At 61.7% G+C, this 21,290-nt stretch overlaps 1 protein-coding gene across 1 annotated transcript; it reads left to right on the forward strand.

Moving 5' to 3' along the window:
• The first annotated feature begins 5,555 nt into the window (after window positions 1–5,555).
• On the forward strand, window positions 5,556–12,066 carry Gpr78 (G protein-coupled receptor 78). Its single transcript, XM_047566053.1, is given in 5 exon segments — window positions 5,556–5,620; window positions 6,247–6,304; window positions 11,620–11,729; window positions 11,731–11,759; window positions 11,762–12,066. Coding segments are annotated over 5 exon segments (567 nt in total).
• The last annotated feature ends 9,224 nt before the right edge of the window (window positions 12,067–21,290 follow it).

Consider the following 21,290-nt stretch of genomic DNA (forward strand, 5'->3'; position numbering starts at 1 on the left):
TGGTGGCTCTCAGGGCTGCCCTGGCCCAATCACAGGCAGCCAGGACGTCCCTTCCCAGGGGACTGCCTGTGGGCAGCGAGGGGCACCCCGGCTCCCTGCTTGCCCAGCATGGCCTCTCTTCTCCCCTCTCACCTTGCCATCCCTCCTTTCTCCCACCTGCCTTCCTTCCAGAATTCTTGGGGTCCCACTGAGGTCCAGGCTCCCCTCCCATGAAGGGGGCATTGTCCCCCTGGACCGTGACGGCCAAGGATCTCATGTGGTGCTCGCGTCTCACTGGCTGGCCTGGCGTGGAGGCCCTTGGAGCTGGTGGGCCTCCTTGTGTCATCCAGCAGGAATCTAGAACATCAGGGACACCTTCCAGGGAGGGCACCTGCCGTGCCCACCCTGACCAGCTGCAGAGACCCTCAGGACCTCACCGTTTAGAAGAGACCCCTGGTGGCAGCCATGAGCCCGGCCGCAGCAGATTGTCCAGCTGCCCATCATGGAGATGGGTGTGTGTGGTGGAGCCCGTCCAGACAGAGCCGGGGGCTGCTCCTGAGGCCTGGGCTCCCCTCTGACTCTTGCCTGCTGCAAGCACACTCCTGGACACGGAGGGCTGTCTGTGCAGGTCAACCAGGCGAGGCGGCCAGGCAGCCGGTGTGTCTCTAGGGAGAGGTCAGTGCTAGACCGAGTGGACTGAGGGAGGAACACAGCCTCCCAGAGTGGGAGGCTAACCTCCCGGGGCTCAGAGTGGCCCAGGGCTGAGGACGAGAACAGCCCCGCTCCTCTGGGGCTGGACACCCTCCGCTGCCTTGGCCTTGCTGCTGGTGCTCCTGCTGTCCAGCCTTGGGGCTTGTGGACCCCAGCTGTGGCCGCCAGCTCTGCCGTGGGCTGTGGGACTACTTGTCCCCGTGGGCACTCAGGCCGCTCCCTATAATGACTCCTCTGCATACGTATATATGTCTCTGGTTCTTGGTTCTGGAGAACCCTGGTGAGCAGGGGAGGGTCAGCTCCGTGACCTGGAGCTGCCTGGGCAGAGACTCGACCTCGTGGGCACTGGCAGGGCTGCAGGCCAGGCTCCTCGCCCTTCCGTCCCGAGAGCGGGTTCCCCCCTGGCCTCTGCATGGGTGGAGCATCTGGGGACGTGCCTGTGCCCTGGGCCCCTTCTTGTCCCTGGGGAACCACTCTTTTCACACCTGGCCTCCGTGTCCACCTCTGGGGTGCCCATGCTGTCCCCTGCTTACTTCCCCATGTCGACTGCTGGCAGACCTCGGTGGGGAGACCTCTTCTGAGGCTGTGGGCCCCGTGTTCCTGCGGATGAAGAAGCAGCTAGTGCCTGGATTGGCTCGCGACAGTAGGGTGCCCAAACCCCGCAGCTGGAGGCAAGCAGAGCAGGGTCTCACACTGTCAGGGGAGGGCACGGCCCCTGACTTTCTGTCACCCTGCTCTGTCCCCAGAGATGGTGGAGGCGGGCTGGCAAGGGACTGGCAACATTGGTTCAAGGGAAGTGTAAACAGGGCGTTGAGCCCCCTGTGGCTCTTCCAGCCTGCCGCCTGCGGGGGTGTCCCCACTGCTCCTCCTGGAACCAGCAGGACACAGCGTCCACCCGAGAAACCCCTGTTCAGCTCAGCTCCACCCAGGAGGCAGTGTGGCTCTGGACACCCTGGTGGCAGCCCTGTCTTGGGCCGAGAGAAATAATGAGAACGTGCAGGCGCAGAGAGACACACTTGGGGCCTCGTCCCTGCCCGAGCTCTCCAGCTGGGGCCCGTCAGGCTGCCGCGCCGATGAGCCCCCAGTCTAGCGCCCTGAGCCAGGCTGGCCCCGTGGCACAGCTGCTGCCTATGTGAGCCCCTCCCTCTTCCGGAGGGCTTCCAGCTCTGCATGGCAATGGTGGGACCCGAGGCGCTGGCCTTCCCAGGCCCCTCGTGGCCTTGGGAAGCAAAAGTCCAGAGTGAAGTTCTGGCAGAGTCCTCCCGGCCAGGGCCTGGCTCTCCCCACGCCCCCTCTGCCTCTGCCCCCGCCCCGGGCCCTGGCAGGCTGGCCAGGCCAGCTCGGCATCGGCAGCAGCTCAGCCACCGGCCTGACACAGCTGAGGGGGAGGCAGGGGCAGCTGGCCGCTGCAGGGCAGGGCCGGGCCAGGGCCACTGGCAGCACTGACCTCAGCCTGCAAATGACTGAGCAGCGGCACTTGGGCAAGTTTCTCAGGGCCGAGTTACCAGGCAGGGCCCTCGTGCTGACGGCTGCCCCCGGCACCCGGCGGGGACGCGGTGCAGGACTGGATTTGTAACTAGTTCCTCAGAGTCGCTCTTGGGCCTCCCCAGGACAGGCCTGCGCCCAGGCGGGGGGCGTGGGGATTTGCATCTGGGCCTCCTCCCCATCAGCATCGCAGGGCAGGGAGGTCATCGCAGCCTGGGTCACGTGCCCAGCCCTCACGCAGCACGCGGAGGAAGCGACTTGGACTGCTCTTTGGTACTGAAAATACCCCAGACAGCTGACCAGCCTTTTCCCGTGAGTTTTCTGGAGGCGGCTGCACGGAGAGTCGTTTTGAAGAACAGCAGGTTGAGCCTGTGCGTGGCGCAGACGGATCATGGACTAGTTAAAGGAAATACACAGGAAATTGGAGAGAGGAACCAGAAGCCGGCCAGCGCCCTTGCGTCGAGGCCAGCACCAGTGCCCATTCAGAGCTTCTCTGGGCCCATCAGACACGACCCCCACGCCCGCACGTGCCAGGTGTGACCCGGCTGTTAGCTGCACGCCCTGCTGCCTGTGGCCTCCAGGCTGCCACTCAGTCACTGCAGCCAGTCGGGGTCCGGGCAGGCCTTGCGCCCAGACTCAGTCTTGAACTGAGGCCTCTCGGCTGCTGGAGCTGCCGCAGGACTGAGCGCGGCTTCTGCAGTCTGAGTGCGGGACTGGGCGCTGGGTGCCCGGGTGAGTGTGGGCAGTTGAGGCGGGCACTCGGGGAGTGGACTTGAGCTCTCTGCCCAGACCGCCCCTTCTGGCAGCACAGGGCTCTCCTCCCACGCCCGGCGGGAGGTGATTTCCCCGCCCGCAGGTGAAACGCTGCGGCCTGTCCTTTCTGTGTGTCTTTGACCAGCGAGAGGTGCGACTCGGTTCTGTGGCCAGCGTCTGCCTGTCCCCTGCGCCTGTGTGCCTTACTGCCAGCTTTCCTGCGAGTGCCGGGTCCCGGGCCCTGGCCAGGTCGTCCCCTCACCAGGACAGGGGCTTCAGCCCTCGCCCACCGGGGGCTCCCCTGCACCCCTCCAACACAGCCTCCTGAGCTGTGGCAGGAGCCACACACCCTGCCTCCTGGGCTGCTGCAGATCCCAGACCCAGCCCACACGCAGTGGGTCTTTGTTAAGCAGGAACGCGACTGCGTGGCCCCTGTCTGGCTCCCGCTCCGTCCCCAGCACTGGCTCTCGGGGTTGGCATGGGTTTGGCTAGCTTTTCCATTGAGAGCGGGTGAAGCTGAACCGTGATCACGAGGGCCAGAGGCTGGTGTTGGGCTGGAGTCACACAGTGAGGTGCGTCTCTCCAAGCCGCCACCTGAAATGCAGGCCATAATGCCCCCGAGCAGAGCGGCAGCCCCTGGGCAGGGCTCAGCACACAGGCCTTCCAGTCTGTCTGGGGTGAGTGTGCGGCCGCCTCCCTCCTTCCACAGCCACGAGTGGCCATCCTGGCCTGGTCTGGCTTCGGCATGCCTGGGGGCCATTGACGACCACTGAGCTTCAGGCGTGGACGTGGTTTGGGCCTTTGCTGTGACTGTCGGGCCCCTGCCCTGGCTGCGCGGGGCTGGGATGGCAGTAGGCATGGCGGCAGCCTTCAGCTCGCCCAGGCCCAGGTTCCCCACCTCGATGTGCAGAGGCCACAGCAGGAAGGACGTCAGGCCTGGACCATGCTGTGCTGGCCGTGTGCCGCCCGTCCTGCCAGGCAGAGGTGCCTGCTGGTCTCTGTGGTATGAGCGCCTCCCCACCCACCAGGCCGTCCCGTGAGGGTGCTCAGGAGCCGGAGGGCAAGCAGTGGCACCCACTGTCCCTGCTGGCTCCTGCTGCGGAGGAGCCGTGGGCGCGGAGAGGGCTCGCGGGGCCCAGGAGTCAGCAACAGCTGGGCTCACGCTGGGCTGGGAGGTTTCCCTGGGCGTCACTTGCTGAATGACGACCGAGAAAGCGAATCTAGTCAGACCCCCCGCTGCCCATGGTCAGGCCGCCTGATGAGGGAGGACCCTCCGCTGCGCTGCTGGTCGGAAGCGTCTGAACCCCGCCCCGCCCTGCCATCAGCCCTCCTCTGCCAGCGCCCTCCTCCCGCCACTGCACCCGCCCTTCCCATCACCTGCAGCCCCTCCCGCCTGGCCTCACTCGTGCCTTCTACGATGGAGTAAGTGGCATGTCTCAGCTGCCACTGGCCGCCTGCAGGGCCTGGGGCAAGTGCTTCATCTCCTCTGGGCCTCATTTCTCCACCTTTAACAGAGATAATAGCAATATCCACCTCACAGGTGTGGGAAGAGAATTAAGTAGGGTGACATATGAGAGGGCTCGGCAGGTGCCTGGGGCACGTGAGCGCTCATTATCACCACTGCCACCACCATTGTTATCATCACTACCATCACCACCACCATCACCACCACCATCACTACCACCACCACCACCACCACCATCATCACTATCACCATCATCACCACCATCACCACCACCATCACCACCACTATCACCACCATCACCACCACCATCACCACCACCATCACCACCACCACCATCACCACCACCACCATCACCACCACCATCATCACCACCACCATCACCACCATCACCACCATCACCACCACCATCACCACCACCATCACCACCACCATCATCACCACCACCATCACCACCACCATCACCACCATCACCACCACCATCACCACCACCATCACCACCACCATCACCACCACCATCACCACCACCATCACCACCACCATCACCACCATCACCACCACCATCACCACCACCATCACCACCACCATCATCACCACCACCATCACCACCACCATCACCACCATCATCACCACCATCACCACCACCATCACCACCACCATCATCACCACCACCACCATCATCACTATCACCATCATCACCACCATCACTGCCATCAGCACCACCATCACTATCACCATCACCACCACCATCACTGCCATCACCACCACCATCACCACCACCACCACCACCACCATCATCACTATCACCATCATCACCACCATCACTGCCATCACCACCATCATCACCATCACTACCATCACCATCACCACCACTGCCACCATCACTGCCGTCACCACCATCATCACCATCACTACCATCACCACCACTATCACTGCCATCACCACCATCATCACCATCACTACCATCACCACCACTATCACTGCCATCACCCCCATCATCACTATCACCATCACCACCACCATCACTGCTATCACCACCATCATCACCATCACTACCTTCACCATCACCACCACCGCCACCATCACTGCCGTCACCACCATCACCATCATCACCACCACCATCACCACACCAGCACCACCACGACATTGCTATTACACACGTATAATGTGTAACAACGTGGAAACAGAGTATTGCTCAGAACATAAGCCCACACCTTCAGGCTGCTTCAGGTGATTGTTTCCTCTACTCTGCGCCTTGCAGGTGCCAGGTACCAAGACAGTAACGGTGTGGCTCTGGCTCCACAGTCTCAGAGGCGGGCTCTAGCTGGCTCATGTGCAAAGGTGTTTTCCTGAAGGGTACCAGCTGGCAGGTGGCTTGTGCCGTGCTTGGTAAAGCTGGACAGCAGGAAGCGGCAGAGCCTGGTCGCGACTGCCTGGAGTGATCCCGGGCACAGGCCCCCCTCCTCCTTATGCCCACCCTGAGCACTCACCTCACGCTGGAGACTGGTGGACTCTGCCCCAGCTCCTGTGCCTGGTCTCCGCCAGGAGACCCGCCACCCCCCCACGTTCTGCCCTCCATTCCAGGCCACTCCCTGGGCCGCCAGGGACCTTGCCCCTGCCTGCACCCACCTCTGCTGGACCCACTCCAGCCTCACCTCCGTGGGCTCCTCCCCTTCCTCCTTGGCAGTGATTATTAACTGGCCCCCAATCTGGTCGCACTTCTTTGGGGTCTGCTTCTGCTTTGGCCTCTACCGCCTGGCTCCACGGGGGCTGTGCTAGGGCTGGGGTGGCCCGGGGCTGGGCTCACTGCTCACTGGACTGATGAGTGGCTGAGTAGTGGGTCCTCATGCCCCCAGTGGCCGCCGCTTCTTCCATGTGGTGAACCCACAAACAGTGGTGACCATCTGTGTGTCTGTGAGTGAAACCTGTCCCCTCTTAGGCTCACTCTTGTGTGGGAGAAGGGAGCAGGCAACAGTACTCAGTAAGCACTTGCTGTATGCTTACCACTGGATGCTTTGGATTTTTTTTATCTCCTTGTCCCCAAACCCAGTCCTCAAGCATCCTAAGAATATGGCTCTTGCCATCTTGCAGATGAGAAAACCGCAGCTCAGGGAGATGAAGTGGCTTGTCCAGGGCTGTGCAGTGGGAGCAGCCATGTGAACCAGGGTCAGGACACTCTGCTGGATGCTGGCTACACACGCTGCTGCCTTGTCTCCACCAGCGGTCCTGAGTCTCTGGCCACATCCATCATGGTCAGGGTAGCTGCCTGCCTCCCCTTGCCAGTGCATCCTTGGGCCAGGGGTAGAGGCCATGCTAATGGGCCTCCTACTGCCTGGAGCCATAGGTAGAGGGTTCCAGAAATGGGGTGGGGGTCAGTGTCCAGCAGAGGCTGAATCAGAAATAATGAGTGGATCCGTGTTGTACACAGTGACAGGGAATCTGAGTTCCCTCCAGGAGACTGGCTGGCTCCAAGTCAGCAGTAGAATTCCCAGAACTCTGGCCGTCAGCTTGGAGGAGTGGATAGGCCACATTCAACCTGATGAACCACCCACTCACATTCCAGCTGTGGCCAGAGGACGAAGTCCCACCCCACAGCAGCCCAGGCCCCTCCCAGCTCTGTGGCCTCCGACCAGCCCCCAGGTCTCTCTGGAACCAAGTTCTTCCTGCAGCAAGAAGAGAAGAAAACCCTGCGGTGTGTCCACGGTGCCCTGTGGGGGCAGGCAGGGCCCACCCGTGGACCTGAAGTACTGTTTAGAGCATGCCCTTGCCTCTTGGTCAGCTGGCTGTGTGCTTCCTGGGACCTGGGTGGGTGGAATCCACACCTCCCTGGGTGCTGGGCGCTCCCCAGAAGGCACCGGCTCTTACCCTCACGTTAGGACTTGGGTGGGGGTCAGAGCCACAGGGACCTCGCCTTTCCATGGAAGGGGCCCTACCTGTGCCCCACTGCTCATCTCTGGACCAGGGGGTGGACGGGTCCTGCTGGGCTCTGTGGGGGCCACATCCCAGGGTGTCTGGGGTGAGCCGTGTGCAGCTTTGCCTGACTCGAGTGAGGTCTCCCGAATGCAGCAGGAGGGGAGGATGAACCGCTGGACGGTTTATCTCAAACTTCCTTCCACGGAGGCTCAGCTCAGGTCGAGGTCTCTCGGGGAGCCTCACCGGTTCCCCCAGCCTTCCCAGGGTCTTCACTCCAGTTTTGCAGAGGGCCTTGGGTGGAAAAGAAGCAGGTCTCTCCCTACACGCCTGCTCTGTGCGGGGCTTGGAGACCACAGTCTGGAGGGACCCGGGGCGGGGCCTCTTTGCTGGCTTCGCCCTTCCCGCACAGCCCAGCTGGACAGTGAGACAACTTCAGTGCCTGCAGGTCCCGCAGGGCCTCGTTCTGGACGACTGGTCTGGGTCAGGTGCACCTGGGCCTCCAGAGTCCTCAGCCTCCCTCTGTCCCCACCTGGACCCCTGGTGCTGAGGGGACTTCGGGGCCTCCAGGGAGTGAAGGGGAAGTGCTGCTGCGGGGACGTGCGGGGTGATGAGGAGAGGAACCCACACGCGACGCTTTGCCCACTCCAGACGTCTTTTTCTTTGAGCTCCCTGCTACCCAGGAATTCCTTTCTCGGCTCTGCTCTTTCACGCTCGTCCTGGGAAGATCATTTCTACCAGGGTTTTACAAAGCTAAGATGCCCCAAGGCAGGAAGATGAGCTGGCTCTGATGGGCAGAGTCCAGGGAGGGGTTGGACGTCCCTCAGTGTTGATGGAGGACCCAGCCCAGGGTCTTTCTCAGCACTGTTTCCGATCTTCAAAGCAGCCCACACCTTCACAAGAAATGTAGAAGTTATAGAAAAATATAGGGGCAGGAACCCGACCACCCACACTCTGCCCACCAAGTGACCACGGCTGGCCTTCCCATTCGGTCCTTCGTATGCACGAAGGTGTTCACATCACAGCTTTCACCACCTGCGTTTGGTGGCCGCATAGAGCTGTCCTAGGGGATGTGAAGGTGCACCCATCCTCTCCCCGTGGTGGGAACTGACCCCTCCGGCCTCCTCGCTTCACATTCCACTCCCCTCAAAGCCCTTGTGCTCTCAGGTGCTGCAGCCACCTGCCCCTTCCCTGAGCTGCAGGTGGTGGCTTGAACTCTGTGAACTTGTCATAGAGCACCATGTCATCTCCTGTCCCAGGTCTCATTCTCGGTGAATATTTAAAATCCTCTGTAGGGTGAAGCACAGGTTCTAATATGTTTATCTTTCAAGGAGGAAAAAGAAAGTCATTAAAATGTTAACTATTGTCACCTCTTTAAAAGCAGCACTCCAGGGAGGAAGGGGAACGGGAGTGAGGTGGGCAGGGGAGGGGAGGCCCTGGGACTTCCGTGGAGCACACTGAATCCCATGTGTGTATGACGATGCAGATTACAACGCACCAGTGTCTCCATAAGCAAACACACCCCGGGCACCTCACTGCCACCTTGCTCTTGCTTGCTGAGCTGCACGTTTCAACCGTAATGTTCAGGGTTGGTCCCCAAGGGCGGTGCCTGGCTCAGAAGTACTGGATGGCTCCCCATTGCCCAAGCCTTTGTGGCCCTCCACGCCCGCTGGTCTCAGTCTCTCCTGCTGCCTCTGGGGCTGTGACCGCACACACCCATTATGTCAGGCCTCGAGCCTCAGGCCCCCCGACTTTGTCTCTGTGGCTGCATGGCTTGGAAAGCCCTTCTGCACTTTCCTTGCTGTCCTCCCTTCTAAATTGATGCCCCCCCGTCTGCTGAGCCTCCCACCCTGTCAACCACACTCCTCTGAGCACGTCCTCTGAGCACGTCCTGGGACTCCCTCTCTCTCTCTTCGGATGAGAGCAGGTCTTGAGCAAGGGAGATATATCTGCTCCATAATCCAAGCTAACTGCTCTGAACTCTTTCCTTGTCTGAAAAATAGGGGCAGGAAGGCCGATCCCAGAGGCCTGCAGTGAGCATTAAATAAGGTTCCATTAGACAAGCTGAGAGCCAGTGGAATAAGCCTGAGATTTATTAGGATCAGATGAGCTCGCCTCACACTCCTCCTTTCCCTCCTGACTGAGTTCCCCTCCTCGACTGCACGTGGAACGTGCACGATGGCAGTGACTTGGTCACAGTGACAGTGCCGTGACAGGACGCCATGGGTACCATCCCTGGACCTTGAACGTAAGGTCCCTGTTGTCGAGGAACTCAGGGTGGCTGCCATGTCAGATCTTCTGTCTGCATCTTCTCTCAGCCCGGCCAGCGCAATAACGGAAGCTTGCCCAATGGCCAAGGTTGCATGGTGTCCAGCAGCCTCTTGCACATGCCGGTGCCAGTAAAGGCTCCAGGGTGAATGGAAGACGGGCCTCTCCGCGTCGCACACAGCAGAGCCTCCCCTTCCTCACGTTGCTCTGCTCCCCGCGAGCAGGATGTCTCCCCTGGGAGTCATTTGGTGGTGACAGGGTCCGCTGTGAAGCTGTGTGCCACCCTACCATCCCCAGAACTGCAGAGAGGAGCTGGGGGTGTCCTCCTCTTGAGCCCCGGCTGCACACGCACCTTCCCTGTTCAGGTGATTCCCCTGCAGACTCATCTGGCCCACGGGAGCCACGGGCTGCCCCATCTTCCCAGGAATGCCGGGGGACTTTGACATTGCCGCTCTGGTTTTAGGCAAGGTTGATTTGGTGAAAACCTCTTGGGATTCAAAGCAGATTGGTGGGGGTGCACGGGAGGGGCCGGGGGGAAGCCATGGCATTTGCTGGGCAGAGGCTGGCTTGGAGCTATTCTGATAGCCTCTCTGGATGACAAGGGCACTGGGTTGGACTAAAGGACCGTATCTGAATACCAGCACGCCTCTGGCGTTTAGTTGGGTGGCCTTGACCAACAGCAGCAACCTCCCTTTCCCGCCTGTGAAGTGGGCTCTCAAGACAGGCTGACACCTAAGTTCTCACTGTGAGCTGGGACACTGAGCCATTCACTAGTTTAACCCTAGCAGCATCCACACGGGGCAGGAGGTGTTTAGCCTTTCCAATCTCATTCGACTACTGAGGAAATGAGGCCCCAGGAGGACACGTAGTGTGCCTGAGGCCACGGGGCTGAGGTGGCAGAATGGGTGGGGTCATCCAGCCTATGTCCCCCGGGCCACCTGAGTCCTCTCCATGCCTTGGGGCACTGGCACAGGGAGACCCAGGAGGTGAGCCCCTCCCTTCAGACCCCCTATGCCCTCGGAGGGCAGGTGGGTGATCCTGTGGGTGAGGGTGGGTGTGGGGAGGGTCTGCCCTGCTTCCTGTCACGTCAGGACTCCTCCAGGAGGAGACAGCAGAAGCCTCCTGCAGCAGCTTCCAGGCCCCTTCGCCCCATCCCTCTCCTGCTGACAGGCCGTGGGACGGGGAAGATTCCCAAAGGTGACGAGGTTCAGGGAGGGGACAGTGCAGATGGGGAAAGACACACCCCTGCCCCCCGGGGGGCACGAAGAGCCAGGCAAGGGTCTCCGTATTGCCCCCCATGGGAAGGGGCCCTCCCAAGCCTCCCTTCCCTCTCCCCTTGCTTCTCTTCCCTGCCTCCTTCCTCCCAGTCCTCTCCTCATCATGGTCCCTCCTCCTTTCCCTCCTTAAACCTTATTCTCTTCATTCAGTCCACATGAGTCCACCTCCGGGCCCTGTGCTGGGGCGGGGGAAGGGCCACTCTCTCCAGCTCCCTGTCCCTCCGCCCCGCCCCATAGTGCTGCACCCCACAAGCCATCAGGTCACTGCAGTTTGGTGCTGCGCTGAGACGCCCCGGGATGAGGGGCAATTAAGCCATAGTCAACCTGCTGGCTCCCAACTAAACTGCTTGTCACCACAGGGGACCTCCGGGCAGAGAGTGTGACTATTGCAGGCACCGACCTGGTCGGGAGCAGGACACAGAGTCCCCTCCCGACGCGCCGGGAAGAGAGAGCGGAAGACACAGTGGCAACAGAAAGACTGTCACTCCTGCCTGGCGTCAGCCGCGGGACAGTGCGTCAGGGCCAAAGCCGCGGGCGAGGCTTCAGCACCGCGGACAGCACCACGACCGCAGCAGCCCCAGCTCCGCCCCTGCAGCGCCCACGCCCAGAATCCCGCACTTGCGGCAGCTTTAGGCGCGCCTCTCTGGACCCTGTCGGGCTCTGGATCTCCGGGAAACCGCGGGCGCTCCCGCCTCGCCCCGCCGCTGCGCTTTCCCGGAGCCAAGTCCTGAGCGCCACTCCCCCGCGCCGGCAGGGCGCCTGGGGAGCTGCTAGCGCCACGGACCGGGGCAAGCGCTGCTGGCCGGGCTGCTGGGCTGCCCGCTGCGGTCCAACGCGCTGGGGCTGCTCTGCGGCGCCTACAGGTCCGAGCTGCGCTCGCGTTCCCCTGGTGAACCTGTCGCTAGGCCACCTGCTGCTGCCGCATTCGACACGCTCTTCACACTGCTTGGCAGGCTGCGCCGGCAGCGGCCAGCAGGGCCCAGCGCGAGCCCCGCCCTCGGCTTCCTGGACACTATACAGGCGTCCCACGCTGCGCTGAGCGCGGCCGCGCTGAGCAAGAACCCGTGGCTGATAGTGGGTTTCCTGCGTTATGCGCGGGGGCGCCTGCCAGCTGCTGTCCTACACGGGGGTCAGTCGCCGGCCTTCGCGGTGGTCGCATTTGCCCGCTCGTGGTCGGACCACAGCAGCACCTCTGCCTCCTGCCCTCTGCGCCTGCGCTGAGCCCCGGCGACCGCCCTCGCCGCCCTCACTGCCGCTCCACATCCCCGGCTTTGCGCTGCCACTCGGGGTGCTCTGCCTCAGGTGCCTCTGGGTGCGCTGGGTGGTGCCACGCCACGGCCAGAGCATGGGCAAGGTCTTCAAGGGCAAGGTCTCTGGTGCTGCTGTGGACCTGCACCGGAGGTACCTGGGGTGCACCCCTGCCCCTCTCTCCTGCCGCTGGCTTGCAGCAGTCTGTGAGCACGGCCGCTGACGCCGTCACCCGCCTTGGTGGGGCTTGCCCTACACCTTGCTCCCGGCTTCACATCTTCCTACTCTTCCCGTGATTGCACATGGGAGGGGCTTCTCAGCAGCTGTATTTGCCTCCTGGAATACTGCCCACCACACCCAGGGGGCGTTTGCAGGGAATTGTGAGGTCTGGGTCACCAGAGTGGTTTGCCGGAGTCCTGCTGCAGAGCTCAGTCAGCGGCTCCCCTCCTTGTGCATGTGGGTGTGGGTCTGAGGTCCACAGCCATTTCTGCCCCTGGATGGCCTGGTGCCCTTGCTGTGACCTGGTGTCTCAAGCCTTGGGGAGGGTCTGCTCACTATGTGGCGTGCATCTGACCACTGACCTGCTAGCTGGTGTCATTGCTCTGAGTCGCTGCGAGAGAGGTTTTGCCCCTACCCTGTCTGGATAGACCCCTCCCCCAGTGAGCAGGCCCCATGACTTCTCCCTCCCTGGGGGGGCCCAGCCCAGCTCCTCAGACGGGGCCTGACTCAGGTCCCTCTGCACAGAAGGGAAAGAAGAGAAACAGGAGGGTGGTGGCAGGGCAGAAGAAAATGGGGAGAGCTGCCCCTCCTTCCCGCCCCCACAACTCCTTTATTCACCTGCATCACAAAGAAAACCACTCCCTCTTCCGGTTGCTCTTTCTCCCTGTCCTGTCCTTGCCTGAGGTCTCCAGGCGGGACCTCCTCCTGGAGTCTTTCTGCTCAGCCCACCCACCCCTGCCTTCTGAGCTCTGGGCTCCGGCTGCCCAGGCCCCTCCCGTTGATCTGACGGCTGCCTCCTGTCCCTGCAGCATGTGCCAACACTGCCTCCGTGAGCAGATGAGGTGCCCAGAAGGGTCAGTACCTGCACCAGGGCCTTCACCATCTGCCTTGCTCTGTATGTGGTGACCAGGTGGATCCTGTTGGGGGGGGGTCTCTGGGAGCTGCTGGAGGGTGGGCTGGGCCCCAATGAGCACCCCTGAGGGTGGCGATGTGGTAGGCTTGGGCAGAGGACCAGGTCAGGGCCTTGGGACAATCCATGGCGGGGTTAGTGCTCTCTTTGCTCCTTCCCTGTCTTTTCCCGGGAGACTTTGGCCAGTTCACCTGTCAGGCCAGATCTGCCTGGAGTCCCAGGCGACTGGAGAGCCTCTATACAGGGAACACTGTTGCCATGATCCCAGGTGCGTGCTGAGGTCACATGGTCTGCATTTCTGCATGAGAGGTTCCTGGGGTTCTCCTTGTGGCCAGGCTCCTGGGTGGGCCCCACTCCGCCCTGTGCTGGGCCCCAGCAGACGTGGCTCCCGGAGCTCCTCAGTCAGCGCACTGCTCCCTCTGCCAGGCTGCCTCCCAGAGCTTTTGGGACCAACCCTCAGGATGTGGAGTGCGCTGCTCTTCACCAGTCCCACCTTGTTCAGGGACAGGTAGCTCAGCTACTTATGGATCATGGCTGCCTTCCTTCCTCACCCGGACCCTGGCCAATGCTCTGGTTTTCAGGGAATTGAGTGCCAATGTGGATGGCAACTGTGTTTCCTTCTCTTGCCAGCCAGCTGTTTATCTGAATGTTTACATGTATGTGCTGTGTGTGCACATGTGACTGTGCAGGTGTGTGCCAGTGTGCGCATGTGCAGGTGTGTGCCAGTGTGCGCATGTGCAGGTGTGTGCATGTGAGTGTGCACTGTATGTGTGGGCACGTGTGTGTGCAGCTGAGTGCACCTGTGTGTAGGGGTGCATGCTGAGTTTCCAGGGCCTCCACATGTGAACCCAGCTCCAACATTTAGTTGAAAATTCTACATGAGTCACAAGTGAACCTGGTGTACTCAGTCACAATCCCATGTGGTTTTATGGCTCTTACTTTTACTTTCATGCATGTGTGCAAGAGCCTGAGTGTACATGGGTGAGTGTGCATGTTCTGTGCATGCACCAACATGCATGAGGAAGAACCCAAAGGAAGCCTCCAGGTTTCCATGGTCCTAACTGACAGGCCTCTGGAGTCCCGTGCTGTGTGGGGACAGGCTCTGGAGTCCCGTGCTGTGTGGGGACAAGCCTCTGGAGTCCTGTGCTGTGTGGGGACAAGCCTCTGGAGTCCCGTGCTGTGTGGCTAACCTCCCAGGGGTGTCCTGTGCTTTATGAGCCATGTGGATACTGTGAAGCTGCCTCCTGTCAGGAGAAGCAGTGAGGCTATTCTGCTTCATTCTCTCACTAAACATCTGTGCCCCACCTGCCACCTCATGGGCTGGTCCCAGGGTTACAATGACAAATTGTCCTGTTGGGATGGGCTCTGGGTGCTGGTGGCAGAGCTGGCAGGTGTTCCCGGTGGGGAAGGGGTCAGGAGGGGTTGAGGGGGGAGCACAGCTGGGTTGTGGCAGGTGACTGTCATGTGTGAATGAGCTGAATGAGGACCAGGTGCCCGTGTGCGGGCCAGGCTTTGGGCTGGCCAGGAGCGCGCAGCTTACCCCAGAAGGCCGTGTGCCTGTCCAACTATTCTGCAGTGGAAGGTCAGAACCCTTCAGGCTCTCCTCCTGGGAACGCATCTCACCTCGCTGCCCTGGTAGAGGCCTCTGGACACCTCCGACTGAGTTCCGCCCAGTTAGCAGGATCTCAGCGTTGCTCCGGCCTGCTCCCACGTCTGAACAAAGTAGGGAAAGGAGCAGCGTGGCGGTAGCTGTCCCTTTCTGTGGGTTATGAAATCCCTGGTGGACCGGAATTCAGAGCTCTCCTTGGGGTCCACTGGCTGGGGAGAGGGAGCAGGTGCACCGGGGCCCGGGGGCCGTGTGCAGGCGCTGCCCCGTGGGCAGGGGTGTGCCAGCCTTTCTCTGCAGGGCACTGAGGGTCCCAGACAGGCTGCAGACAGCCTCCACTGGCTGCCTCTGACCCTAAGCTACAGGGGCCAGGCACAGCGTGTGTGCACAACTCCCCTGCCGCCTCCCCATGCTGGGCTGCTGGAGCCCCTTGCTTCTCTCGTCCTTTTTCCTGGACCCCTTTGGACTTGCCTTGCGACTGTGTGGGTCCTGGGTCCAGCTTCTGCCTGACGGCGGGCTCCCTGGAGCAGGTGGCAGGTGGGTGTGCAGCTGCTGGAATGTAGCCAGTTGCAGAGTCCTCGACTGGTCACTTCACCCGGGGCTGCGTGGAGACAGGGCCGTCAGTTGCCCAGGGTCTCATCCTTGCCCTTGGTTGGCATATGCCTCTTGACTGGGCTCCTGCTGCTTTGGGACTCAGGGGGCAGGAGTGATCCTTCCAAGTGAGGGAGGGACGCCCTGGGACAGAGATACTGAACGTGGCATCGTCAGGCTGATGACCAGCAGCCCCTTGGCAGCCAGGACCCAAGAGGCTGAATGCTGGCCCTGGGATAGCTCTTGGAGGCCTTGGCAGGACCTGGTGGCCCCCATCCCGGCCCTGCAGACCAATGTGCAACAGCACGGGATCAACCAAAGGCCAAGTCCAAGCCCCGCTGGCCTCTCCTGTTCTGAGCACCATCCCTTCCCTGAGGTTCAAGCAGGTTTCAGAGGAGAGACGCCAAAGTCAGCCCAGAACGACAGGTACGTACCAGGGGTCTGCAGACGCCCCTGACCCTGCCAGGCGAGGGTTTGCAGTGTGGACGGTGGAAGGGGTAATGGCCAGCAGCTGTGCCATGGCAGGTGCCGGGGCAGGTGGGGAAGTGAGTCTGGTGACTGTGGTGACGAGGCCAACTTCGCAGCACCTTGGGGCCTGCCATATCTTGCTCAAATCTCAGTTCTAGAAGCCAGCACGGCCGAGCCTCCTACGGGCTCAGCAACCTGTAGCAGCCCCCAGCTGCAGGGATCAGGCTGCGCCGAGCTCTCCAGCCTGCCGTTCCAGGAACTCCTGCCCCTGCAGAGCGTGAGCTGAGCGTGGGTGTGCACTGTCCCGTGTGGTCGCTCGCTCCTCTTCCCCACAGGCTGGTGCAGCTGGCGCCTTTCATCACCCTGAACGCTCACTGGGCACTCCTGGCTGGGCGGCGTGGTCCACAGGGCTGGGAGGCAGGCATGCTCGGGGGCTGCCCCAGCAGCTCTCTGGATGCTGGGAATGACTTCCACCTGCAGCAGACACACTGAGACACCCTGCGGGACCCCGGGCACACACACCGGTCTGCTGCAAACACGACACTTGGGACCCCACAAACTGTCAGCTTAGCTGTGCGGAGGCTGCAGCCCAGGGAGGAGGAGAGGAAGGAGGCAGGCACCGTGGGGGCAGCAGGGCTGAGGGAAGGGCACAGGCTCTGGGTCGGGCTGGGTAGCCTACTGGCAGCTTCCTCAAGATGCTGAGCAGGGAAGCACCAGTTTGGCCCTTGCACCGTGGCTATCCTGGGAAGACAGTTGTCACTCTGAGGACGGTGGCTGGGCTACCTAGGTCCTTTAGGGCCCTGATGCCTGTCACCCAGCCTGGTAGTGGCCCGCCTTTGCTGGCAGCATTGTTCAGGCTGGAGGATGAGCCCCAAGGTGGGTCTGCTCGGGCCTCAGACCTGGCACTGGGCAGTCGTGGGGGGGCAGGCAGGGGCCAGTCTCGCCTCTGAGAAGCCCGACACCTCTGCTCCACTTCTGTCCACTGTCATGCTGGGCTAGGGCAGGTGGGCAGACCTGCAGCCTGACTCCCTCTCAGGGCTTCCAAGGAGGAGGAGACCTGCCTGGGAAGGAGGAGGGTCTGTGCACCCAGAGCCGACTCTGGAAGATCCGCAAGAGGAAACGCCTTCTCCTCTCCCTTCCTTCCCGCAGAGGCCTCTGCTGGTCTCTGGACATCAGATGGTCCTGAGCAGTCAGGGCTCAGGTGTCCAGTCAGGTGGGGGTCAAGAGGGCCAGGGCCTCCCTCCCCACTGCTCAGCCCTGGGGTGCAGAAGTGGTTCCCAGGAAGAGCAGCGGGCAGGGTACCAGTCTCAGAGCTGCGGGCTTCTGCTCCCAGGGGGCACCGGCTGCCAGGGTGCGCGAATGTTCCCACGGGAGTCTCCAGGAACTTTGTGGACAGCCATCATGTTTCAAAGTTGAAGAAAGGGGTGGCACCCGGCCCACGTGGTGCCCTCGGAGGAAGGACTGAGATGGAGAGGGAGAGGCGCGTGCAGGCATGGCACCGCCCTCCTCCAGGAGGAGGAGGACTCCTGGAGTCGCCCAGACTCCAGGTTGGAGTCTCTTTCTGGTGGGCTGCATGACCTCAGTTCCCAGCACGGGTGGCACAGGCTCTGGTAGGGCCTCACCAGGGATCTTGCAGGCAGGAGAGCCTCAGGCATGCCGCCTGCCCCAGGTCCACGAGGCAGGAGGCTGCCCTCAATCCTGCCTCTGGGCCACGCTCTTCAGAGATTTGGCGCACAGCGTCCCCGTCAGCGAACTCACAGTTAGACCTGGTGGCGTCAGCTGGACAGAAGCTTCTCCAAGTGACCAGGTGTTGTTGGATTCTCCAAGCCTTCCTCCAAAAGGGTGTTAAGAAGCGTTTGCAAATCATGAAGTGTAACGCAAATAGAATAAGTTTTTCTTAGGACTAATAGTAACTATAGGTATGCAGCCAGGAAGCTGTTAACAATCAAAACGGGCCAGCAGAGCCAAGCGGGACAGTGTTGGTCAATCAAAGACCAACCAAGACGATGGAATGCCCCCATTCCTGTCCTCAGTTGTGGGGTCCCAGTGTTAGATTGGCTGGGGCTTCATGCCCTGGGCTTGTGGACCTGGAGCCCCCACCGTCCCCTGGTGCCCTGAGGTTGCAGAGGGAGCGTTCCCACAGGGGAAGTTATGTTTTCTCCAGAGCCCAGGCCAGCGATCTGCAGTGTGAACCCCTCTCTGTCCTGGGAAGCCGCCGGCCAGCTGGGCCTCAGTATCACCACATCACCCCCTCGGTGAACGCCAGTGACAACCTCAGTTCCGCTCAAGGAAACGTGTGCTGCAGAACTGGGTCGGGCCCAGTAACACACGGACCAACAAACCTGTCAAGCAATGTCTTCATTTCCCTAAAAAGGGGCAAGTGCTGCGGTTGCCTTAGCCGGAGGCCAGCTGTTGAACCAGGAGGCAGGCAGAGCTTTGGCAGCCTTCTGGGCTGCCAGTCGTCCCTACTGGGTTCCTGGGACATGTGGATCGGCCCAGGTACTGGGCAGGGGCTGGCTGGTACGCCAGCAGTTGTTTCCACCTTGCAGCTGCAGCCGTTGTCCCAGGGGTAGTGGGCAACAGAGGGCCACCAGGGCCCTGAGGCTCTCAGGGGGCTTGCAGGACACAGTGCTCACTTATTTGGGGACCAGGGTTTCTATTGTCCCCACCCTTCACTGGAAGCAGCCTGCAGTGAGGGGTGGGCAGAGGAAGGCCCTGGGAGCCCAGCAGTAGAGTCCTCCCACAAGGCTTGCCTGTCCTTCTGGGGTCCCTGAGTCTTCAGCTGATGGCACAGTGGCTGAGTGCTGACGCCCTCTTCCTGCCTGCTGGGCACATCTGACTCCCACCCTCCTTGGGCCTCACCTGGGCATCCGCTGATGGCTGAGCTTCTGGGTCCTGGTCCCCAGCACAGTGGCCCTTCCCTGCACCCACCCTCTACCCGCAGCGCCAGCTCCTGGACCACAGCCAAATGCAGGCCGCGCTGTGCTGGGCCCGAGACCCGGACTCTGCTCCTGTTTCCAGTTCTCCACTCTGTCCACTGGCCCCAGCTACAGCTCCACGGGCCCGGCCTCTGGGTCCTCCTCAAGGGCTCATGCTTCTGGGCCTCTGAAGGAACTGTCTCTTCTTCCCACGTGCGGCCAAGTCCAGCTTCCAGCCCTGCCTAGGCAGATGGGACCCTGTCCCCTCAGGGTCTCTAGCCCGATGCCCCCTCTCCTGCTGCCCTGCCCCAGGGTGTGTGCCCATGCTCCTGGCACCTGCCCTGTGGAAAGTGCATCGGATGCAGGAATTATCTCGGCTGGGAGTATTCCACCACCTGTGGGTTCCTGCGGCGGCCGCTGGCTCACCTTGACTGGCAAAGTGACGAGATGGAATAGGGCTGTGCTCTCCCAGGTGCCGTGACTCCCATCTCCGGGCTCTGAGTTCTGCAGACTCTGGCACCTCCTGACAGCAGGTCTGCCTGCCCCCCACCCCCCAAAGGCCCACTGTCACAGGAGAGGGAGGCATGTGAGTGGCTGCTGGGCTTGGAAATTTGGAAGGATGAGGAAGATGAACTCTTTTTTGCCCTTGGGAGGGGGTGACCCTGCCTTGTGACCTCCCCTTTGAACCACTTAGTGGGCTGGCCTACCTGGCCGAGGAATCTTGAATTGGACTTGGTTTCTTCCAACTAGGTGGGGAGATAGCATGGCCCCTGGAAGTCCCACATTCTTACCGGGTCTTAGGAAGTGAGCAGTTACCTGTAGCCTGTGTCATCAACTCTAAGATGCCATGGGTTTTAGCTGCGTTGTCACTGTCACACATCACTGGGAACGTGAGGACTGCAAGGGTTCCTTGCACTCAGCCAGGCCCTGGAGGCTGCACGCTGCATACAGGAGAAGCACACCTGCTGGAAGAAGGAGACAGAGACCCCTGTGTCCCCGGCACTCAGTGAGGAATGGAACCAACTAAGGCTCAGACTACACAGCACCAGCTGTCACTCAGGGCAAGGTGGGGGCCAGGAGGCTGGTAGAGCAAGCACAGGAGTCCCCAGTAGGGCAAGGCAGAGTCCAGGCAGAGGGCAGTGCTGAGCTGCAGATGCCCCACCTGGAAGGTGCTGACCTGCGCACATCTGTACAGCAGAGTCAGAGTCTGTCCAGTTGCATGGACAGATCCTGTCCCAGGATGGAAAGCAGATGCACCTGACCCACACGGGTACCACCATCACCCAGCCTCTGGGCTAAGTGGCTTGTCCAAAGTTGAGTGGCATCTGACTGCAGGATCCATGTACTGACCTCTGCACTGTGGCCTCCCAGCTGCCCACGACAGTTGTCCAAGGATGCATGTAAAGGCACATGCCCCCTGAAGTTCATTTGGCTGAATGTCCCAGCAGGGAGCACTGTAGGGCTGTGGGCCTTGGTATCTGGGCAGCGCTGGCCCTGGGGCTCAGATGTGCATCCAGATGGGCACACCAGCTGGACCACAGCAGTGAGGCAATGAGAAGGGGCCAGCAGGCAAAGTCAGTCTGTCCAGCTGCGTGGACAGATCTTCTCCCGGAAGGGAGAGGGGCTTCAGCCTGGCCAAGTCCACGGCTTAAGGACTACCTTTGCTTCTGGGTCTCCAGCTCCCAGCCCCTGGGAATCTCCTGCCTGGGTGGCTCCAAGGTGGTGTGCGCATGGAACAGGAGAGCAAGGAACATGGGAAGAGTCCTCCCACTCCCTGGGTGCAGACCCAGGGGTTGGGGCTGCCAGGGAACCTGGGAGGTTATTCTCCCCCTCCCCACCATGACCTTGCCTTTGGCTTCTGGTCTAGGTTAGGGGTAGGCAGAAGGGCCTTCAGGCCACCTTCTGGCCAGGCATCCACCATTTAAAGAAAGGATCCAGCCTCCAACATTTCGCGGCCAGTTCTCTGCCCTGTGGGCGAGCAGGATCTGGAGGAGGGACTTCTGCCTGAGGGCTCTGAAGACAGCTGGAGAGGAAGGAGTCGCAGAGGGGCCGCCCCTCCTCTCTTGTCACCTCAGTGTTTCCTCCTCAAAGCCCACCCACATGTGCCCTGAGGGGGGCGGGGTGGGGCCGTGGGGACCCTTCTGCCCTCTTCGTCTGACCCGGCGCCGAGCTGGGGCGATTTGTCAGGCTCGTGGCTAGCTGGGGTGCGGGACCGGCCTACAGACCGGCGCGTCCAGGCTTCAGGGTTTGCGGGCAGCCTCAGCAGGGAATTTGGTCAGACCGTCCCCCGGGGCGGGAGGTGGGGCAGCGATCCGAGGAGGGGGCGGGCGGGGCGGTCGTCGGCCTCTCCTCCTCCGCGCCCTCCTCGCAGCCCAGCCTCGTTGCCCGCTGTAACCCGACTCCTGCGGCGCTCGGGCCCCCCTGAGGCGGGGCGGGGGCGAGCAGCGCGGCGCCCGGCCGCGGCCCGAGTGCCACATCACTGCGC

The sequence above is a fragment of the Sciurus carolinensis genome, chromosome 10, assembly GCF_902686445.1.
Source record: "Sciurus carolinensis chromosome 10, mSciCar1.2, whole genome shotgun sequence".
NCBI classification, from domain to species: domain Eukaryota; kingdom Metazoa; phylum Chordata; class Mammalia; order Rodentia; family Sciuridae; genus Sciurus; species Sciurus carolinensis.